This window comes from Puma concolor, chromosome E4, assembly GCF_028749965.1.
Source record: "Puma concolor isolate L17-30 chromosome E4, mPumCon1.1.hap2, whole genome shotgun sequence".
Lineage (NCBI taxonomy): Eukaryota > Metazoa > Chordata > Mammalia > Carnivora > Felidae > Puma > Puma concolor.
The window spans coordinates 25,233,662-25,252,967 of NC_141683.1; the positions used below are offsets into that span (position 1 = coordinate 25,233,662).

At 45.2% G+C, this 19,306-nt stretch overlaps 1 protein-coding gene across 6 annotated transcripts in view; it reads left to right on the top strand.

Annotated features, from left to right (window-relative positions):
* The first annotated feature begins 390 nt into the window (after positions 1-390).
* The window catches only part of EIF2D (eukaryotic translation initiation factor 2D), a 28,503-nt gene continuing 9,587 nt past the window's right edge, over positions 391-19,306 (top strand). Inside the window, exons 1-8 of one of the 6 annotated variants that reach the window (XM_086693646.1) lie at positions 391-580; positions 1,547-1,737; positions 3,309-3,392; positions 3,904-3,994; positions 14,727-14,834; positions 16,714-16,967; positions 17,435-17,552; positions 19,223-19,268. In XM_086693646.1, coding sequence (XP_086549772.1) covers positions 525-580; positions 1,547-1,737; positions 3,309-3,392; positions 3,904-3,994; positions 14,727-14,834; positions 16,714-16,967; positions 17,435-17,552; positions 19,223-19,268 — 948 coding nt within the window. In that variant the 5' untranslated portion in view covers positions 391-524. Of the gene's footprint in view, positions 581-1,546; positions 1,738-3,308; positions 3,393-3,903; positions 4,002-14,726; positions 14,835-16,713; positions 16,968-17,434; positions 17,553-19,222; positions 19,269-19,306 lie in introns of those variants that run through there. The other 5 variants (XM_086693642.1, XM_086693644.1, XM_086693645.1 and 2 more) reach the window with 5 other exon arrangements.

The window sequence follows — 19,306 nt, forward strand, 5'->3', positions numbered from 1 at the left end:
ATTTAAAACAAAAGAGAAAATTCGGAGACTTCCTAGCCTGCAATTAAATGCAAAGACAAACAAAGCCCTTAAGAAAACCATTCGAGAGGGCTACGAAACGAATAAAACACAACGGTCAAATTACTTCTGTGGGGCTGAATTAAACTGAAGGGAAGTCAAGACGCCCTAACGCCTACTGGGCGGCAATAGACAGAGGCACCTTAGCCACCGCGGGACCCCTGCAGGCGTGCAGGAGCCAGCCAGTCGCGCAGGCGCAGGGCCGCAGCGGGAATCCGCCCCGCCTTCCCCGGGCCCCGCCTCCCCTGCTTCAGTTCCGGGTCCTGTCAGTAGGGGCGGCCGCGGTCTGTGCAGCGGCCAAAGCCGCGAAGCTGCGCGGCCCGGGTTTCCAGCCGGGTCTCTTTCCCGGCCGGGCCCCAGCATGGCTGCCGCCAGGGCTGCGGGTGGGGACGGTGCCGCGTTGTCGCGTTCCTGACGGCCCCTGGCGTCTGTGCTCTCCTTCTCTTGCCCAGGCCACTCCAGCAGACATGTTTGCCAAGGCCTTTCGGGTCAAGTCCAACACGGCCATCAAGGGGTCGGACAGGTGAGGGAGAGAAGGGCCCTGTTCCGCCCACCAGGACACCCAGCCATTTCTCCATCCCGGCTGGCCCACAGCCCTTTTGGACTAGCTCAGCCGACCCGGGGTGGAGGCCGAGGGGTCCAGCGGGGGAAGGGACCCCAGGGGACCAGGCTGGAATAGACATGTTTTGAGGGTGAAGAGGGAGAGGAGGCCTGATTTATCTCCCAGGCTATCTTTTGGATAGTGTAGTTCGTTTGAAGGAAAACGTAATTCAATCAGCGCTTACTGACTGCGATCTATAGAAGGTATTGCGGAGGGCGCCAAAAAAGAAAGAAAGGAAAGAAGGAAGGAAGAAAGACAGACGGACAGGGTGCCACTCTCCTAAGAGCTTAGAGTCCCTGAGGAGAAATCAGATGGGGAACCGAGAACTACAACGATAGGAGGAAAAGTGTCTAGTGATTACTTCTGGCAGGAGAGACAGACAGATGGAGGGAGAGGTGAGGGAGAATTAAGGGACATGTTTTGAGGAGAGCCGTATCTGTTCAGACAGTGTCGCAAACGCAGATAGCACGTTGCGAATTTTGGACCCCGTGTTCTATAGTTGTCACTCTTGGTGCCCTGGTATAGCTTTTTAACCATCTGGACAGGTTTGCCAAGCATAGAGAGAAGGGAGTGGGTGCGAGGGCTAGGCATAGAGGCAGGAAGGCAGGGCTGAATTTCCAAAGTCAGGCTAACTTGGTTACTGCCTGGATCTCAGTTTCCCTCTTTCTTCGTAAAATGGAAAGTCTTGCCCCCAAGAATATGTGACAATAGAGGAGACATGGGATGTGAAAGAGAATAGGATGTTTTGGAAGAGTGTACGAGAGTAGGGCATCATAAAGCAGTTTTTCCTTGGCCCCTTGATTTGATAGTAAGTCCTTCCGAATCCTTTGCATTTCTCAAAATGCATCCAGGCACGATTCATCCCACTCATTGGTTTGCTTTCTGCAGGAGAAAGCTTCGGGCTGATGTGATGGCTGCTTTCCCCACTCTAGGAACAGATCAGGTCTCTGTGTTGGTACCTGGAAAGGAGGAGCTCAACACTGTGAAACTGTATGCTCACAGAGGGGATGCAGTGACTGTGTACGTGAGCGGTGGTAACCCCATCCTGTTCGAAGTGGAGAAAAATCTGTACCCGACAGGTATGGCAACAGGATGGACATGGCCATTACTGTGATCCTTGCCTGGCATCCGTTTCTCCTTATTTCTTTCATTCACCTGTCTTACTCAAAGCAGTAAGTGCCAAATCTCCCAGTACCATCCGTAAGAATCGTTTCGGGCCCAGTGTCCCTAGAATTGGGTCTTTCAAGGTCGAAACTTACTGCCGTAGGAGGGAGAATGAAAGGGCCAATACAGAAAGAGCGCGGTTGCCAAGAGATATTCTGAGATGAAGGAACAGTAGTTCCTAGTGGGTTAACTCGGGATGGAGCAGGGGTCTCGAAAAGGGTGGCATTTCAGGACATGTAGGAAATACGTCTTAAAACGATGGCTGGCAGGATTTTCTTTAGAGACTGAAAAGATCCTGTGATAGGAAAGAAGCTGGGTTAATGAAACCACATACCCAGCGGTCTTAGTGATGTACTCCCATCGAGATACCTCACAGGGATTCTTCCTTCGGCTCTATCTGGCTCTCAGGATCCTTTGCTTTCTCTCCTTGTGACAGAACTCAGACATCTAGGGTCCTTTTGTCTCTAGCTGCTGACACCTGCTTTGTCACTGGGGCTTTTCTTGCCCGAAGCTGGGCTGCAGCAGCGTAGGGCAGTCTCCTTGGGCCGCTCCTGCCCCCACCCCACTTTGCTGCTATAGGGACACAGGAGGCGCTTTTTGATCTAAGGGTTTTTACCACTAATCACTATGAAAACAGAGGGAATACAAATAATAAACATGTGGAAATTTCCAAATTGTTTACAGGCTGGTGCCCTGTTCTTAGTCTACTTGTTTCTGAGGTCACAAATGGAATCCTCCTCGGTGTTTGTCCCCACTTTTACCTGCTGTGCCCATTTCTACAACTACAATCAGGTGGAATGATGGGGTCTCCCAGTCTCAGGTGACATCCAGGTTTTTAAGAATCTACCTTCTTCATTCCAATAGCAAAGCCTGTGGGCCCACTGCCTCCCTGTTATTTCCTAAGCATACCCACAGAAGATTTCCTTAGTCACTGAGGAGAGAGCTTTAAAGACAAGAGAGTGATTACCATTTATAATTTTTAAAAATTATATTCACATGTAATTTTGTATATATGTATACTTTTTCAATTTTTAGTAGTTTTACCACCTTCACAAGTGTGGAAATTCTTGGTGATATCCTAATATTTATCCTTCCATATTTCCATTTTATATGACTGTATAATGGTATAAATATGTTTATGTGATTTGTAAGCATTTTTATGCATATTTGTAATCGCTTATATTGCGATTATTAAAAGATAAAAAGGTATATTAGAAAAAAAAGAATCTGCCTATTTTAAGAAGGAAACCCCTAGAAACCAAGGCTACACTGTATGTTAACTAACTTGAATTTAAGTAAATACATTTAAATTTGAAAAAAAACACACAAAAAACAGAATGAACCCTCTTTGGACCTCACAGCCTCTTCTCTAGCTTTGAGCTGAGTTCCTTTACTGTCCCTGAATTAAAGTGGCCTTCGCGTTTGGCTTGCCAGTGCCCCAGGGGATTGACTTTTTGGCAGTAAATCTGTGTCTCTTTTTGGGCAGTGTATACCTTGTGGTCCTATCCTGACCTTCTCCCAGCTTTCACGACGTGGCCTCCGGTGCTTGAAAAACTGGTGGGGGGAGCAGGTAAGAAGATTTCCCTATATTCTGGCTATCGACTGAAACCCGCTTAGGAAGGACCGACTACTCCAATAAATGTACCCGCTTCCTGCATTCATATGGTTGAAAAATGGAATTTTTCCCCCGTTTGCGTTTCATCTCTCTCTTGACTGCTTCCGTGAGGTCCCTGGGCCTCTACGACGCTGTTGAAAGGCTTCAGTCAGCTTTGTACTTTGTACTTCAATGAGAAAATAGTTTGTGAACTGCCATATGCTGTCCTTTAAGTCAGTAAGCTAAATTTGGGAAAGCAGAATAAGATAGGTCATGGAACTGGCCTTGGTGCTTCAGTTGGACCACTAGCCCCCCTAGGGAAATGCTGTGATACTCAGGTTGCCGTGTTTTAATTTTCATTATGAATAACCTTGCTGATACCTGATAAAGGTTTGTAGGTTGAGTGAATGAATAAATGATGAAGTAGAACTTGGAATTGTTTAGAGGCAGAATACAGGTTGTGATGCATTTGTTTCGTTTGCTGCAGATTTGATGCTGCCAGGACTCGTGGTGCCCCCTGCTGGTCTGCCTCAGGTACAGAAGGGTGACCTCTGTGCCATTGCCTTGCTGGGGAACAGGTACTGTGTCAGTCCACTGTGCCTTTGGGGGAAAATCTTCAGTAAAACTGGGGAAGGGTTTGGGAAATGACAGCTTCCCAAGCTTATGGATAAAGGATTAAAGGAAGAAAAAGCAGCTTCTTGTGGGGTGGGCCACTGGGGGATGGTAGTGAGCCTGTGCGGCTGTCTATACATGTGGGCCAAGCATAGCTGCTGCTGCTGCTGTTTTTGTTTTTGTTTTTTTAGTAATTTTACATTTACAGAAGAGTTACAAAGATAGTATAGAGGTATAGAGTTCTTATCCAGCTTCCTGTAATGATAATGTTTTTTTATAACCCAAGTACAGGTATCAAAACTAAGGAATTAACATTGGCACAGTCCTATGAATACAATTGTAGATTTTATTCATATTCCCCCAGTTTTTCCATGAAATGTCTTTCCATTCAAGAATCCAGTCTAGGGGTTAAAGTTAAACGTCCGACTTCAGCTCACGTCAGGATCTCACAGTGCTTGAGTGTGAGCCCCATGTCGGGCTCTGTGTTGACAGCTCAGAGCTTGGATCCTGCTACAGATTCTGTGTCTCCCTCTCTCTCTCTGCCCCTCCCCTGCTCATGCTCTGTCTGTCTCTCTCTCAAAAATAAAGATTAAAAAAAAGAAAAAGGATCTAGTCTAGGCTACCTTTTGCATTTAGTTGTTGGCTTCTTAGTCTCTTTGTAGCAGAATTCTCACACAAAATCATGACACCAAGGCTTACCTTCCCAGGAAGCAACTTTATTTCTGCCGGCACCACTCAGTTGGGTTTGTACCCAAAGAACTGGACCCCGAATGTCTCGTGGTATGATTTTTTTTATACATTTTCTATTTCTTTGTCTCCCATATGTGGTAACACACACAAACATGTAGTCTAATTAAGTAGTCTTTGTTTACAAGGTCATGAGGGATGTTGTCACATAGGCACATAGCCAGGTTACCTTAAAGTTTTTTTGTTTTGTTTTTTGTTTTTTCTTTCTTTTTTCTCTTTTTTTCTTTCCTTAGGGAGAGAAACATTTCCACCTTTGATGCTCAGACTTCTCTATTTCGTTTCATAGAGCATCATCTTGGTTTAGAGGTTTATATATTTAAAAAAATTTTTTTTTAATATTTATTTTTGAGATAGAGACAGAGCACAAGCTGAGGAGGGTAGAGAGAGAGGGAGACACAGAATCCGAAGCAGGCTTCAGGCTCTGAGTTGTCAGCACAGAACCTGACGCGGGGCCCAAACCCATGAACCATGAGATCATGATCCGAGCCGAAGTCAGATGCTCAACTGACTGAGTCACCCAGGCTCCCCAAGAGGTTTATATTTTTATAACATTATTACATGAGTGGCCGTCCTTTTTTGTGTTTAGCATTTTTTAACGTTTATTAATTTTTGGGAGAGAGAGAGAGACAGAGCATGAAGAGGAGAGGGAGACACAGAATCTGAAGCAGACTCCAGGCTCTGAGCTGTCAGCATAGAGCCCAACGCAGGGCTTGAAATGACAAATTGCGAGATCATGACCTGAGCCAAAGTCAGTCACTTAACCGACTGAGTCACCCAGGCGCTCCCCCTGCTTTTCTTCTTCTTCTTCTTGTTTTTTTTTTTTTTTTGAGTGGCTGTCCTTTTTAAATCATGGCCTCATTGAGACTGGAGACGGACCGTACAACCAAGGGAACTAAGCAGGGTAAGGTTAAGCACCCTCCCAAAATTAGGAGGATAATTCCCATGAGGGTTTTGAATCTCCTGAGAGTTGAAAACCATCCTCCAAATAACTCCCCGGGGTCCCAACCTTTCCATATCTGAACTGGGACATGAGTAACTTTTCTCATTGATCTGTGATCTCCTCTGTGACTTTCCTCTCATCATCTGTCTGTAGGTAGCAGTTGCTCAGGGTAAATTTTTCACAAACACCTCCCTCAGAAGCAAGCAGGTAGATAGATGGCATTTGATAGATGGCATTGCACATTTTGGTTTGCTGCTTGGCTAGTAAGTTAAGAGCTCTGGCATTTTCATTGGTTATAATTTCTACAGCTGCTTGCAGTCTGATTATGTGGTTTAGCACGTAAATGGGAGTGTGGTAGCCCCAAGACCCATCCTCTGCCCAGGGGGCAGGGCCATAATATTGGATTATATGCTCAGGAGGCCATTTATCATCTTTTTAATTACCAATCTGTAAGACACCCTGCTTCCTTTTAGTCTCCTTGTGTCCATACACTTGGACTCCCAAATGTTTCCCTCTGGCAAGTGGGATCAGGAAGACATGGACGAATAGTTTCCAGTACATATGACCCTGACCAGACTAGGGAGGTACTATATAGGCACTCCTTTTGCACATCTAGTGTAGTCCCCCTGGGGCCCACCATTTGATGGCTGCTTTGACATTGTCTTCAGCCTCTCGGAGATGAGAGAAGTTAGATAAGCGGTGGGGATCTGGCTTAAGGTGATCTGGGGTTCCCCAACATTGGGTTTTTTGGGCAGTTGAGTTATAAAATCTTTGGCCTAGGCATGTTAAGTTTTTAACAGAGATGGTGATGAATTTTTTCCCCACTAGACAAGACAGTCTTTCCCAATAATTGAGCTTTTGGGAAGCCAAACCCCAGTAGTAGGACTGGGGTATTTTGTTTTACTGTAAGGTTTGTGGGGATCTGATTTTCTAGTCTCTCATGGCCATTGTTTCCCAGCGTTGGTACCATCAAAGTATCCTATCCACAAAAGGAAGGTGAGTGTTAACAGAAACCTCTCCCCACATTTCCAGCTGGCCGAGGTGGCCTCGGCCAATCCTATGGCAAAGAGTAGAGAAAGAATCACAATAATAGTGAGAAACAGGACATGACAGTGCATCACAGTAAGGAAATAGATCTGGAAAATAAGGACAGTCTTTTGTTTCACCAAACCATCGATTCCTTAAGCTTCTGCCGTGTGTAGATTAGTCAGCTTCCAGAGTGACTAAAGCAGGGCTGCAGTCTCCCCAAGCCTCTGGAGTTGCAGATTGCTGCTTCTGTATGGTCAGCTTGTATGGCGTTGAAGGCCCAGGAATGCATTCCCAGTTTCGAGATGCCAGCTTTTCTCTGCTGTAGTGAATCCAGGGACCCACTTTGGCCACCTTTACTGTAATAGGGGTGGACAAAATAACAGTGAATGGGCCCCTCTAGAGGGGCTTTAGGGGTTGGACATTTCACTCCTTTATCCATACTGCATCTCCTGGTTTAAAGGGGTGAGCATCTGTGATCAGATTCACAGGTAATATCTCTGACCCAGTGGTGTAAGGTGGTTAGGGTAGAGCCGAGGGCCCACATCTGTTGTCTTAGTGTTAGATTGTCTATCTCATTTAGATCTCCTCTTATGCCCTTGATAATGGGGGGAGGGCACCCATAAAGGATTTCATAAAGGGAGAACCCCATCTGCTTCTTTTGCCTCCCAACTGCAGCTGCAGTCTGCCTCCCTGAAGGTCCTTTATCTCTCCCTACCTAATGTCAACCCTTTCCCTATTTATTTCTTCCCTGAAGTAGGGCCTGTAACTGCTGTTAGGAAACAGGGACGATGACCGTTCCAGCTTCTTTAAGCTGATACGGGATGGTGTGGGGGTACAGCTGTTAGTCTACCCAAGAGTCGGTCGAGTGGCCCACAGTATGGTTTTACAGGAAGGCTGGCAGGCATGAGGTAGCATAAACATTAGTGGACATAAAGAGAAAAACACAAAGTAAAGATTATACTGACCAACAAGATAGCATCTTAAGATAATGTCTATGGTTTCCAAACCTGTCAAACAGTCTAGGAGAGACCCTGCCTTTGTAAACAACGTATGTCAGGGACTCTCTCATAACCCAGGTGATGGAGGAGCAGGAGCAGTTAGTCATTAATGGCAGCTCTATTTTTAAGAGTTCGGCCCTAACTTCATTTCAAAATTTTTTAAAGCTTCTAATGCTTGTGAGGTGTTATTTAGAGTTTTGCTGAGTATAAGCAGTTTGCTTTATTTTGAGGTGTAAAACTTCCAAGAGCCAGGAGTTCTACTAGGGAAAGAGTCAAGGCAGCCATTTACCATGATTAATTTGTAAATTTTTAGGTAAGCCAAACCTGGATATTATTTTATAAAGCAGAATTTGTATTACTTTTTGTGCCTTTCCTGTCTTGGAGGGGAAGACCTTTACCAATTAGTAAAAGTATTGAAACCTAATTGTCAGTCCTTTCTGGATAGCCTCCAGTTTCTTGATTGTCTGGGAGAGCAAGTTTATGATTGAAAGGATTGTTTTTAAGATATACCTCACAGGCTGCTACCACTTGCAGAACTGTCCTTGACAAATTGTTTTCCAGTAAACACCCTTTAGGCTATTTGATTAAATTTTGTCCTTTCCTAAAAGAAAGGTCTGATCCTGTGTTTTAATGATCTTTTAGCTCTGTGAGTTTGGTAATAGTAATGACTCTGCTCTGTTTATAACCATTCCAAGGGCTGGAGACAGTGTCTAGGAGTCAGACCCCAGTTTATTATTTTTTCGGGAGAGTAGATGGGATTGAGTTTCCTTTAATACTTGATATAGCAGGCAAACTGTTTTCCTGAACCTGGTATCTGCAGCCTGCAATATCCAGTAACTTCTAAAAACTCACATAATTGTGTCTCTGTCCTGGAGTTACCCAAGGCTCTGAGTTTCTGATAGACAGTTGGTTTAGGGGAGCCACCTTGAAGAGCCCCAGGCCCCACTTAGTCCTTCCAGGGACATTAGTTATCTGAGCCCTCACAGATAGAGGTCCCTGAGGACATTCGGATCTCCACTGATTGTCTCCACATAAGGGGCATGGCTTATAGGGTTTTCATTTTGGTTGTCCCCTCTGAGGACGTTCTCCTTTTAGTGCTCTGAACGGGCATATAAATGGCACTTGGTGCCAGGACCTTGGGAAGTCCAGTCTGACATAGTACATAAGGCCACAACTAAGGTCTCAGATTATTTTTTTTTAAGCTTCCTTTTCTGTTTGTTGTTTTGTTTTTTTTTATTCTTATTCTCCTTTGATCTTGGTTATAATATACCCAATTGGCAGCTCATCAGAGCTCCTCCAGGGTCCCTTCAAAGGCCAACAGCCGATTTTTGCATCTTCTCTGAATATCTAGGGCTGCTTGAGTGACAAATTTGTCCTTTAAAATCATCTCAGCCTTAGGGGTGTCAGGGGAGATAGCCATATATTTAATGAGAGCCTCCCTCAACCTCTTCAGGATGGCCATCAGGCTCTCATTTTGTGTTTGTAAGATAGTGACTAATTTAGCATAATTTAAGGGCCAAATCTTAGATTTCCTTAATTTTTTTTTCAAAACATGTCTCATTAAGAGTCTGGTTTAACAAAAGCGTTATATCTTTCCAGATCAACACCGAAACATACATAATATTCTGAATGGCCTTTATGTACTTAATGATCAGAAAATTTACCTAGATCTCCTTTTATGTGTCTTAAACCTTGTAACATAAAGGTTTTTTCTTCTGGCATTCTAGCTTGTTATAAGGGATACATGCCTGTTACAGGGAGGGCCTGGATAAGGTGGGTAGCAGGGAGCAGAATTGTATTTTTTGTTTTTTACAGATTGAGGACCTGAGGAGGAGGAGGAGGAGGAGGAGGAGGTTGAGGTGGGAGACTTCCCTTCCTCCTTCTCTAGGTCTGTTTTGGCCCAAAAACAATGAACATAGGGGAATTCTCCCCATTTCCCTTCACATTTGCAAAACAAGTCCAATTGTAGGATAGTAATGTCATTGATATTTCCCTCTGGTGGCCAGGTTCCCTCTTCCAGTTTGTTTTGGGGCCAAGCCTTTGTGCAAAAGAAAATGAATGATAATGCATTCCAAAGGAGTAATGGCCTTGGTTGGGGAATTACCTAGGAAAGAGGAAGAAAGTTGTCCCTTATCTCAATTTCCTATAGCTGGCCAGGAGAAACCTCATCTCCTGGCCCTGGGTTCTGGCTGGCTATGCAACTGGCAGCCAAAAGCCCTCTCAGTCTCGCAAGGTGCTGAGAGTAGTCATTCTTACCCGGGTTGACCCTACCTCCCAAGAGCTGACCTGGTCTTCCTGTTTTGTTTTGTTTTGTTTTGGTTTTGTTTTGTTTTGTTTTGTTTTGTTTTGTTTTGTTTTGTTTTTACCCCTCTGTTTCCCACCTACAGGACCTTTGGGGTATGGACTGTGACCAAGCAAGACTTTCCTGGTTGTCATAATATGCACTAATTTTATTTTGGCCCAACAGTAACTTACATATTGATTATTGGCCATTGAGGGAAGGGGTTAAAGAGCCAAAGTCAAGGTCCATTCCCCTGCTGTTTTCAACAATGCCCACATAAATATGTTTCAGCCATGTGGATATCCGTTTTCAGCATACAATGGACTAAGTAAAATGGCTCCCACATATCTTAGTAAAAGCCCTTCATATATCATCCCTCCCTCATATGGCATGGGCATCCAGTCCTCTGCTGACCAGGAACAACAGAAATGTGGAGGATTTAGAGGCCGGCACGAAGGGTATTGCCATCATGTTCCCAGCCTTTGGAACAAAGGAGGGGGAGTTTTAATCTTAACCCAGTATACTTTTAAAATCCATTTATTGTAACCTTAGTGCATCCTGACCACACATAAAATTTCTGTGTGAAGATTTTCTTCATGAACCTTCTACAACCTTTCTTTGCATTTAGATTTTATCCCAAGCCATTTCTCTCCAAATAACCAGTCTCATTTAGGACAAAATTACTTTTTTTTTTTTTTTACCTTTAACAAAAATATCTTTCCATTTCTTATATCTTTCTTTCATATCTCCTTTTCTACATACAGAGTTGCTTTTCTTGTTTTTATCAGTTTTAATTACATTTAGCAGAATTTTAACTCTTTGAAACCTTAGTCTCCAGTGAAAACTAAGTGGTAACTAATTGTGTACTTTATGTTACATCAGAATTTTTTTAGATGGCAAACTTAAGAATCCATTAATCATAAAGCATGTTTTCCCACAGATCCAAATATCTTTAGTTTCTCTGTAACAAGTCAGAAGCACAAACCTACATCTAGTAATTAGTGCTTTAGCCTCTTATCTCGTTAGCTATCTAATGAATTCAATCTCAATTTATCATGCAAGCAAAACTTTAATGTTTTAGGTTACCAATGACTTTGAAAGCTATCTTAACAATTACCCATGAAAACTTTGAGACAGACAAAATTAACCATCATTTTAAGTCACCTTTTTGCTGACAAATTGCAACAGAGATAACAGCTTATTTGACCTTTAAAAAACCTTAGGTAGAAAAAAGTTTTATATATTTACTGCTGATAATTCTAAAGAGTTGTCTGTTTTAAACCAACAAACTTAAATCCATTTAAATACCAAATATGTTCCATCTGTGTCCATTTAAAAGTAAATCAATCTGTTCCCCATTGTCTATTTTTACCTGGGGCACCAGTGGGGAAATATGAAGTGTGTGGTCTTTGCTCCAAGACCTCTAGGATGGGAGAAAGGGCTGATGGTGCCTGAGGCATTGAGGAGCCAGTGATGCAGGCTGCCCCCCAGGTGGTGTGGAAAAGGAGGGGGAAGGGAAGGCAGAAGAGGAGAGGTATGAGCAGAAGGCACAGAAAGAGAATTCCCAGTTTTAAATCTTATCAGCTCAGACAGAGAAGCAGACTCCAGGTTTCTTTTGTTTTGTTTTGTTTTCCACTAGTGGAATTAGGCAGTCTGTGTCAGTCCAGAGAAGATCAGGAATTTCCCCAAAATAAAAGTAGTTTCGGCAGCTTCTTGGGAATATTCCTTAAAGTCCCCGTTCTGAGATAGAATAACCAGAGACAGTTGGCTCTAATTATCATAGTCATTGACCCAGGAAATGAACAAGAGACAAGTCCCCACACACACTCACACAGCAACTCCAACCCGCTGCCCAGTGCCCAACACCTTAGAGTTGCAGCTCCATTCCTCGTCCCTTGTAGAACTACTATGGCAACTCTGGGAGGTGATCAGGTTCCCCTTCTGCCTCTTAGGGGCAAGTCTGCCTAAACGAACCCAGGTTATTACCAGTCTGACAAGGAGTGCTCCCTGAGCTGGTTCCTGGGCCTCATCGGTTTCGTTGGCACACACGGGGTCCTCGCCTCGGCACGCTGGGAGGGCTGGTCTCCTGCGGATCAAGCAGTCCACTGGCGCCAGGGGAGGCCGCCTTTGCTGGTGCCCTGAGGTTTGTATCCCCAGTGGCGAAGGAGGTGGAAACGCACCATCAGATCCCGGACGAGCCCCCAAGTAATATAGCAGGATTCTCACACGGAGTCATGACACCGAGGCTTTTCTTTCCAGGAAGCAACTTTATTCCTACCAATACTGCTCAGTTAGGTTCATACCTGAAGAATTGAGCCCTGAAGATCATGGCATAGTTTTTTTATATATTTTCTATTTCTTTGTCTTCCATTTATGGTGACACACACAAACATGTAGTCTGATTAAGTAGTCTCAGTTTACAAGGTCATGATGTTGTCACATAGGTGCATAACCAGATTACCTGAAGTGGTTTTTTTCCCCTCTCTTTTTTTCTCTCCTTAGGGAGGGGACCCTACCACATCTTGTCTGTGACATTTTCTTGGTCTTTCTTTCATTGTCTTAACACCTTTTTCCCCATCATCTACGTCATCATCCTCTCTCTTAATTCTTTTTTTTTTTAATCATTTATTTTTCAGAGAACGCAATGGGGGAGGGATAGAGAGAGAGCGAATCCCAAGCAGGCTCTGTGCTGTCAGCACAGAGCCCCATATAGGGCTCAATCCCATCACCTTGGGATCATGACCTGAGCCGAAACCCAGAGTGGGAAGCTTACCTGTCTGAGCCACGCAGATGCCCCAATAGCTTTATTGAGATCTAGTTTACATACTATAAAATTCACCAATTCCAAATGTACAATTCAGTGATTTGTAGTGTATTTTTACAGAGTCGTTCAGCCGTCACCCCACGGCATCTTTTTAAAAATAAATTAGGGAATATTCATATGAATAGTTTGGAAAAATTCTTTTCTCCTAGAAGTAACCGTATCATTTGATGCATACATCCTTGTCAGCCTTCTTGAATGTGTGTATATATGTGCATATAAAAACGTACGATTTTGGTGTGTAGGTTAAAAATACAACCAAATGAAATTACACTTTATCTGTATTGTTTTTTCACTTAAGATCATGGGGACATTTTCCAGGTCAGCAAGCTCAGGGACGCTGAGCCTTCTTACCTGCTGTGTGGTGATGGAAGAGGTCCTCTCCGAGTGGACCTTGTGGTCACCTCCAGTGTGTCTTCATCACCAACAATATCTTACTGACGCCTCTAGGGAGAGCGTGTCTTCCCACACTCCCACCAACACTGGATACAATCCGTTGTTCTTCCTTGTGTGAAACATAATTTTTTTCTCATTGCTTCTTTGAGAGAGAAAGAGATTGTAGGCATGGGAGGGGTCAGCGTTGAAAGATCTTACTGTTGCTACTCATGTTCTCCTGTTTTCCTTGAACCTTTTGGAACCAAGACCTGGAAAGGTTTCCTTCCTTGTTTACCTGTTGCACAACTTGCAGTTGAAAGGGACGGTGGTGTCACTGGTTTTCCCTGGGATTCTATCCAAGATGGGAGAAAACTACAGACACGTGTATTTGGCCTGCTCAATTTGGCCTTTAAAACATCTGTGGGGATGTAGCTTTAGATGGTTTGTGGCAGAGAATGAGGGTATGAAGGGGGGTTTATTAAAAATATGAAGCATGTTCGAGATTGAAGTTTTTGAGCCAACGGCCCTTCCAGAGGTAGAAGAAAAAGATCCCTCTTTTTGGAACTGAGAGAGAAGCCAGCTTCAAAGTTTCTGTGGTAGTAATTGATTGACCTGTGGGCACAGTAAGTGGAGCCACCAGCTTAGCAAACGTTTTTCTTAAGTTCAGGTGTTGGGAACTCTGCCCTTGAATCTCCTCCCTTGTGCCCAGGTGACCTTGGCCAGGCTTGTCTGTTCTCTGTGATCCTGTCGGGCAGCAGACCTTACAGGCAGTGTGTGGGCAATGCTTGAGGACTGGGCTGGCACACATGTCCCATTTGGGCTTTGGAAGTTTATGTAGTTACTGTGAAAGAGATTGTTTTTGATAATCACTGGACTCACTCAGTTCTTAGTAGATGGTTACAAGGAGCGAGCCCTGTAATAAAGAGCCAGCTTAGAAGGAACCTCCCCAGTTAGTTCCACTGTTTCTCTCTTCTCTCTTCCCTGTGGCCTCCCTTGGCCTAATTTATGGCATACCAATGGCCTTCCTTTTGAATCTCTGCATAGGATGGCTATGCCTTTAAGGTAAGGGAGGTCATTTATATTTTTGGAATTAAATGGAGGGAATTTTTTTTTTGAAAGGGAGAGAGTCTTAAGGAGGCTCCACACCCAACACATAGCCAACATGGGCCTTGATCTCACAACCGTGAGATCATAACAAAGGTAACTTTAAATATCCTTGCAAGTCATGCCTGGGTTTGATTCATAATAGGGATAAAACAAACAGTGATGACATCAGCAGAGTAGTTACTTAGACAGAAGGGGCATGTTGGTCAAGGGATTTTTGAAAGTCCTATTTAGAGTTAATCTGAAGAACACTGAGACCTGACTGAGTTTACTCCTGTGATGCGGGTGGTTGCTTCCAGTTTGCAAACGCGGTGCTCTTAGCATATGTGTGGAGAGATAGTCCTGACATGTGCCCTCCTGTGAGACTTTCCCTGACGTGTGTGTCTGGCTTCCTCCCTCTCAGAGCCCCTGTTGCTGTCGGAGTTGCTGCCATGTCCACAGCCGAGATGCTCACTTCAGGCTTGAAGGGAAGGGGCTTCTCTGTGCTCCACACCTACCAGGACCACTTATGGTGGGTTCCGTGTTCCTTCTGTCAGAGAGATGGCTGGCTGGGGGGATAGAGCACAGGGCCTGCATTCACAAATGAGAGCCTGCGTCCCTGCCACGTCCTTCTGCAAGTTGCTGGTCCAGATATTAATTTCTTTGCTAGTGTGGAAAGGAAAAATGGATGGATGGATGGATGGATGGATGGATGGATGGATGGATGGATGGATGGATTGGTTTAATTTTTTTTGTTCTTGTTCAGAGAAAAATTGCAGAGAACTTTGATTATTTTCCAGGTGGATTGTAGAATCCTGGGCCTAGAAGAAGGCCTTACAGACTCTCTGCTCTGCTTTTCAGTACAGGGATATTCTTGTTTTATATGGCTTTAATCAGTGTGGTTTTATCTGCCACACACATTTAGGCATCTTCTTGCCCTACAGTGACTGCCCCGGTGTTCTCGCTTATGATTCCAGATCAAAGCAGAGTAGACCTTCAGGCACCACAGTCATGACCTGATTATTTTTGTTCAGATTTCCCATTTCCAGTCTCCCTATTGTGGAAGTTACGTTTTCTCACCATAACACTTGCTTTCTCAAGCCATGTACCAGTTTATTTTCTGGTTATTTTCTTGTCATTTTTACCAAAACAGTAATAGTACTTTTCTCGAAAGCACTCTGCCTGGTCTTTAGGTTGGGTGAAGTGGCCTGTTGGCATAGACACATCCTTACATCTTCAGCCCAGCGTCGGAGTCCCTCATTTGATAAGTATTGGCCAAAGCCTGCTGTGCTGCAGGTACACCCCGTTGGCCTGTGTGCCAGCAGATATGTGAGGGCTGCTTCCGGATGTTCTCCAGGCACCTGCTGTTCTGTCAGTGTGAGCAGGGCTGTCGGGGTCACACTGCTAATTGTTTTACCAGCAGCGGCTCCGTTCCCCTTGCCCACGTTTTAAAAAATTTGTGTACTTAGCAGAACAGCCTAAATGTAGAGTCTGGCCTCACTATTAACACTACTACGAGACGTGCTGCAACCCTTAGTTAGAACTGAGTTTGCTTTCCGTGATCTTGCTCCACGTGCTCTGTACGAGGCGTTGCTTTTTTCCCTGTCTTCCCGAGACTCGGTGGCATAAAGCCACGTAATCTCCACGCTGCGGGTTAGATTGCACCCTGACATCACAGGGAAGCAACTGATTCTGCAGTTGTGGAGCAGGCCAGGGGTTTGTTCCTTGACAAGTACTCTGAGCCCCGGGTTTGTATTTCCCCACACTGGTACTGCAGGTACCTGTGCATCTTCCTGTTTATTTAATTCAAAATGTTTTATTTTTAACTCATGTGAAGGGGATACTGTTGGGGGCTTCTCTTTTAACTACTTTTTCTTTGATCTGTCCTTGTCCCCAGATGTATATTAGTGACATTATTATTCCTTTGGGCCAGGGAGGAAGCAAGAATTACCCTCCCCATTTGAGAGATGAGGAAACTGAGGCAGGGGTTTTTCTGGGCCCAGAATTAGAAATCCAGTTTATTTTATATATTTTATTTTATTTTATTTTATTTTATTTTATTTTATTTTAGAGAGTGTGAGCGCACGCAAGTTGGGGAAAGGGGCAGAGGGAGAGACAGAGAGAGAGAGAGAATCTTAAGCAGGCTCCATGCTGAGTATGGAGCCTGACATGGGGCTCAATTCTACGACCCTGGAATCACGATCCGAGTGGAAATCAAAAGCCGGATGCTCAACCAGTGGAGCCCCCCCAGGTGCCCTGGAAATAGAGTTTAGATGGGAGCTCAGACTCTCTGCTGTCTCCTGGACACCACTGCCATGGCTCCTACTCTCTCTGGACTCCCAGCTGACCCTGAGCAGGACTGGAGAATATCGTGGCTGCTGCTTGCCGTTTCTGACATGCGATTTTTCCAGGCGATCTGGAGACAAGTCTTCTCCACCTTCCCTTGCTCCACTGGCCCTGGATCCCCCAGATCTCAGTGAAGAGAAGGAGTCTGTCCAGGCAGACCCCGCCCTGCAGGGAGACCTGAGGCGCCTGACCCTGGAGGGAGAGGAGGAGAATGGGGAGGTTCAGCGGATGTGTGGGGAGAAGTCCCTATCAGAAGCCTCGGAAGACCCCAGTGTCAGGGGCCTGAACCCAGACCCCACAGACAGCAAGACCCTTCAAGGTATAGCTCTGGGAGTAGAAGGACCCACTTCCTGTCAGTTTAGGAAACGTGCTTTGCTATGCTTCTGACTAGAGCAGCTCTAGGAGAACAGGAAAGTCCTTGTTTTGGTGAGGGTAGTTCAGCAGCCCTTTGACATCTGACCTGGAGTCTCTTTCACACCAGTCGTGTTTCCCTGGTGCCGGTCTGTCCTGGCACTTGGACTGTTTCCAGCCCCAGAGGCCTCCACGGTTTTTTTAGGCTCTGACTTCTCTGTCAGAGAAGCACTTGCTCCTGGCTGGGTGGGACCTTGTGGCTAGACCTCTTCTCTGGGGTCTGCCCTCTTGAAAGGCTCAGTGCTCAGAAGCTTTGGTGCCCAGGATGGCCAAGGGGCTAAGGGGGTGAGGCAGGGGTGGGGCTGGGCGGGGATTGTACTACACTAGGCATTCTGTATCCGTCAGAAAAATATGGTTCTTGTCTTTTCCTTGCAGAACAAATGGATGAACTGGTACAGCGATGCTTCTTGCATGCTTTAAAATGCCAAGTCAGAAAAGCTGACCTCCCTTTACTCACCAGCACGTTCCTTGGCAGCCACATGTTGTCCTGCTGGTATGGAAGGCGTGGTGGGGGCTGGCGGCCGGGGCGAGGGCTCTCTCTTGTCCCTTGGTGGTATGTCAGGACAGGGCTGTGGGAGAATTCGTTGAGGGACATGCTGTGGAGAGAGTGGCGTGGAGGGTTGATCTGGCAAATGAATTTGGTCCTGAGTGTTGAACACTTCAGTTTTAGCCAGCAAAAGGATGTTGATTCGGGTTAAATTCCCCATATTCTCCGAGCATTGCCTCAGCTGTGGTGATTCCAAGCTGTCTCATGAATTGGGCAGCCTGTCCTATTCAGGAAGAGTCCCTCCCTCCCCCCCCCCCCCCCCCCCCCCCCCGGGAGCCTCTCAGTCAGGAGGCTTCATCTGGATTGTACAGCCCCTTCACAGGTTACTTTCAAAGTAGGTGGTCCTGGTTACATTGTGTCAGGAGGAAGAATCCATGTGAGCCCCCCCACACCCTGAACACAGGGGCCAGAAGACAGGATCACATGTAGAGAGAACCTGGACTTTGAAAACAGACATCTTGGCTTAAATGCCAGTTCCCAGGGTTTTGGAACAAGGTGTATTTGAACTTGTTATGGAGCTTCTCTGAATCCTCATTTCCAGCGCTTGTAGGATTGTTGTCAAAGTTAAATAGCCTGACATTTAATAAGCACCATATCAGATCAGATGGTTTGCTCACTGATTTTTACACTCAGACTAACTTTTCTTTTTTGAGAATTTTACCGTGTTTTTTAACGTGTGGTTTTAATGTGATTCTCTTCCTGTTTACATGTGGGCTTCTTTAAGGCATCCTATACGAGTGTGGGGTCAGAGTGTGTGGTAATTTGTCCTGTTCTTGCTGGGTTGGAAGTAACTGGGAAAGAGGTCCTAGAGTCTTCTCTAGGATATAGGTTCTTAACCTGGGAGGGGTTCTAGAAGGGCTCTCTGTGTATCCCACTGCTGTTGCTTGTCACATTTTGAGAAAAATGTAAGTTCTGAGAACAGGGACTGATTATGACTTTCTCAGGACCATCCCACCCCAAAATTAACAGCTGTAGGGTAGGGGTCAGCAAACTCTTTCTATAAAGTGCCAGATAGTAAATATTTTAGACTTTGCAGACCAGACAGTCACTATTGCAGCTACTTGGCTCTACCCTTTCAGTGACAGTAGTGAAGGGATGTGGCCAGATATGGCCTACAGCACGTAGTTTGCCAAATCCTGTCCTGGGCCCAGCTGCCTCAGTGAGCTTGGTGTTGGAAAGGTTCTCCTTGAGGTGAATCTTTGGAGACCACAGAAGGTGGTCTAGTTTGAGAGAACTCTAAAGCCATATCCAGTATGGTAGCCACCAGCCATATGCGGCCATTTAAATTGAAACTAGTTAAAATTAGAATGTAGTTCCTCAGTCCCATGAGTTGCATTTTAAGGGCTTAATAGCCACATGTGGCTAGTGGCTACCATATTGGATAGACAGACAGAGAACGCTCCATATTTACAGAAAGGTCTGATGGACAGCAGTGATCTAGAGTGTCCTAAAGTCGGTATCCCTCTCTGATGCCACCACTGGTCAGAGTCTGGAACAGCGGCTTCTACCTGAATGTGGAGGGGGATGGCTGAGGAACAATGTCCCCCTCTCAGGACCGGGCAGCTCCCACCACAGTTCTTCTGTTAGCTTAACTTGCCTTTTCCATCTGCCACCAGCCCTGAAGGACGACAGCTGGACATCAAGAAGTCCAGCTACAAAAAGGTAAGCAGCTACCTTCTCCACATACCCACACAGAGAGT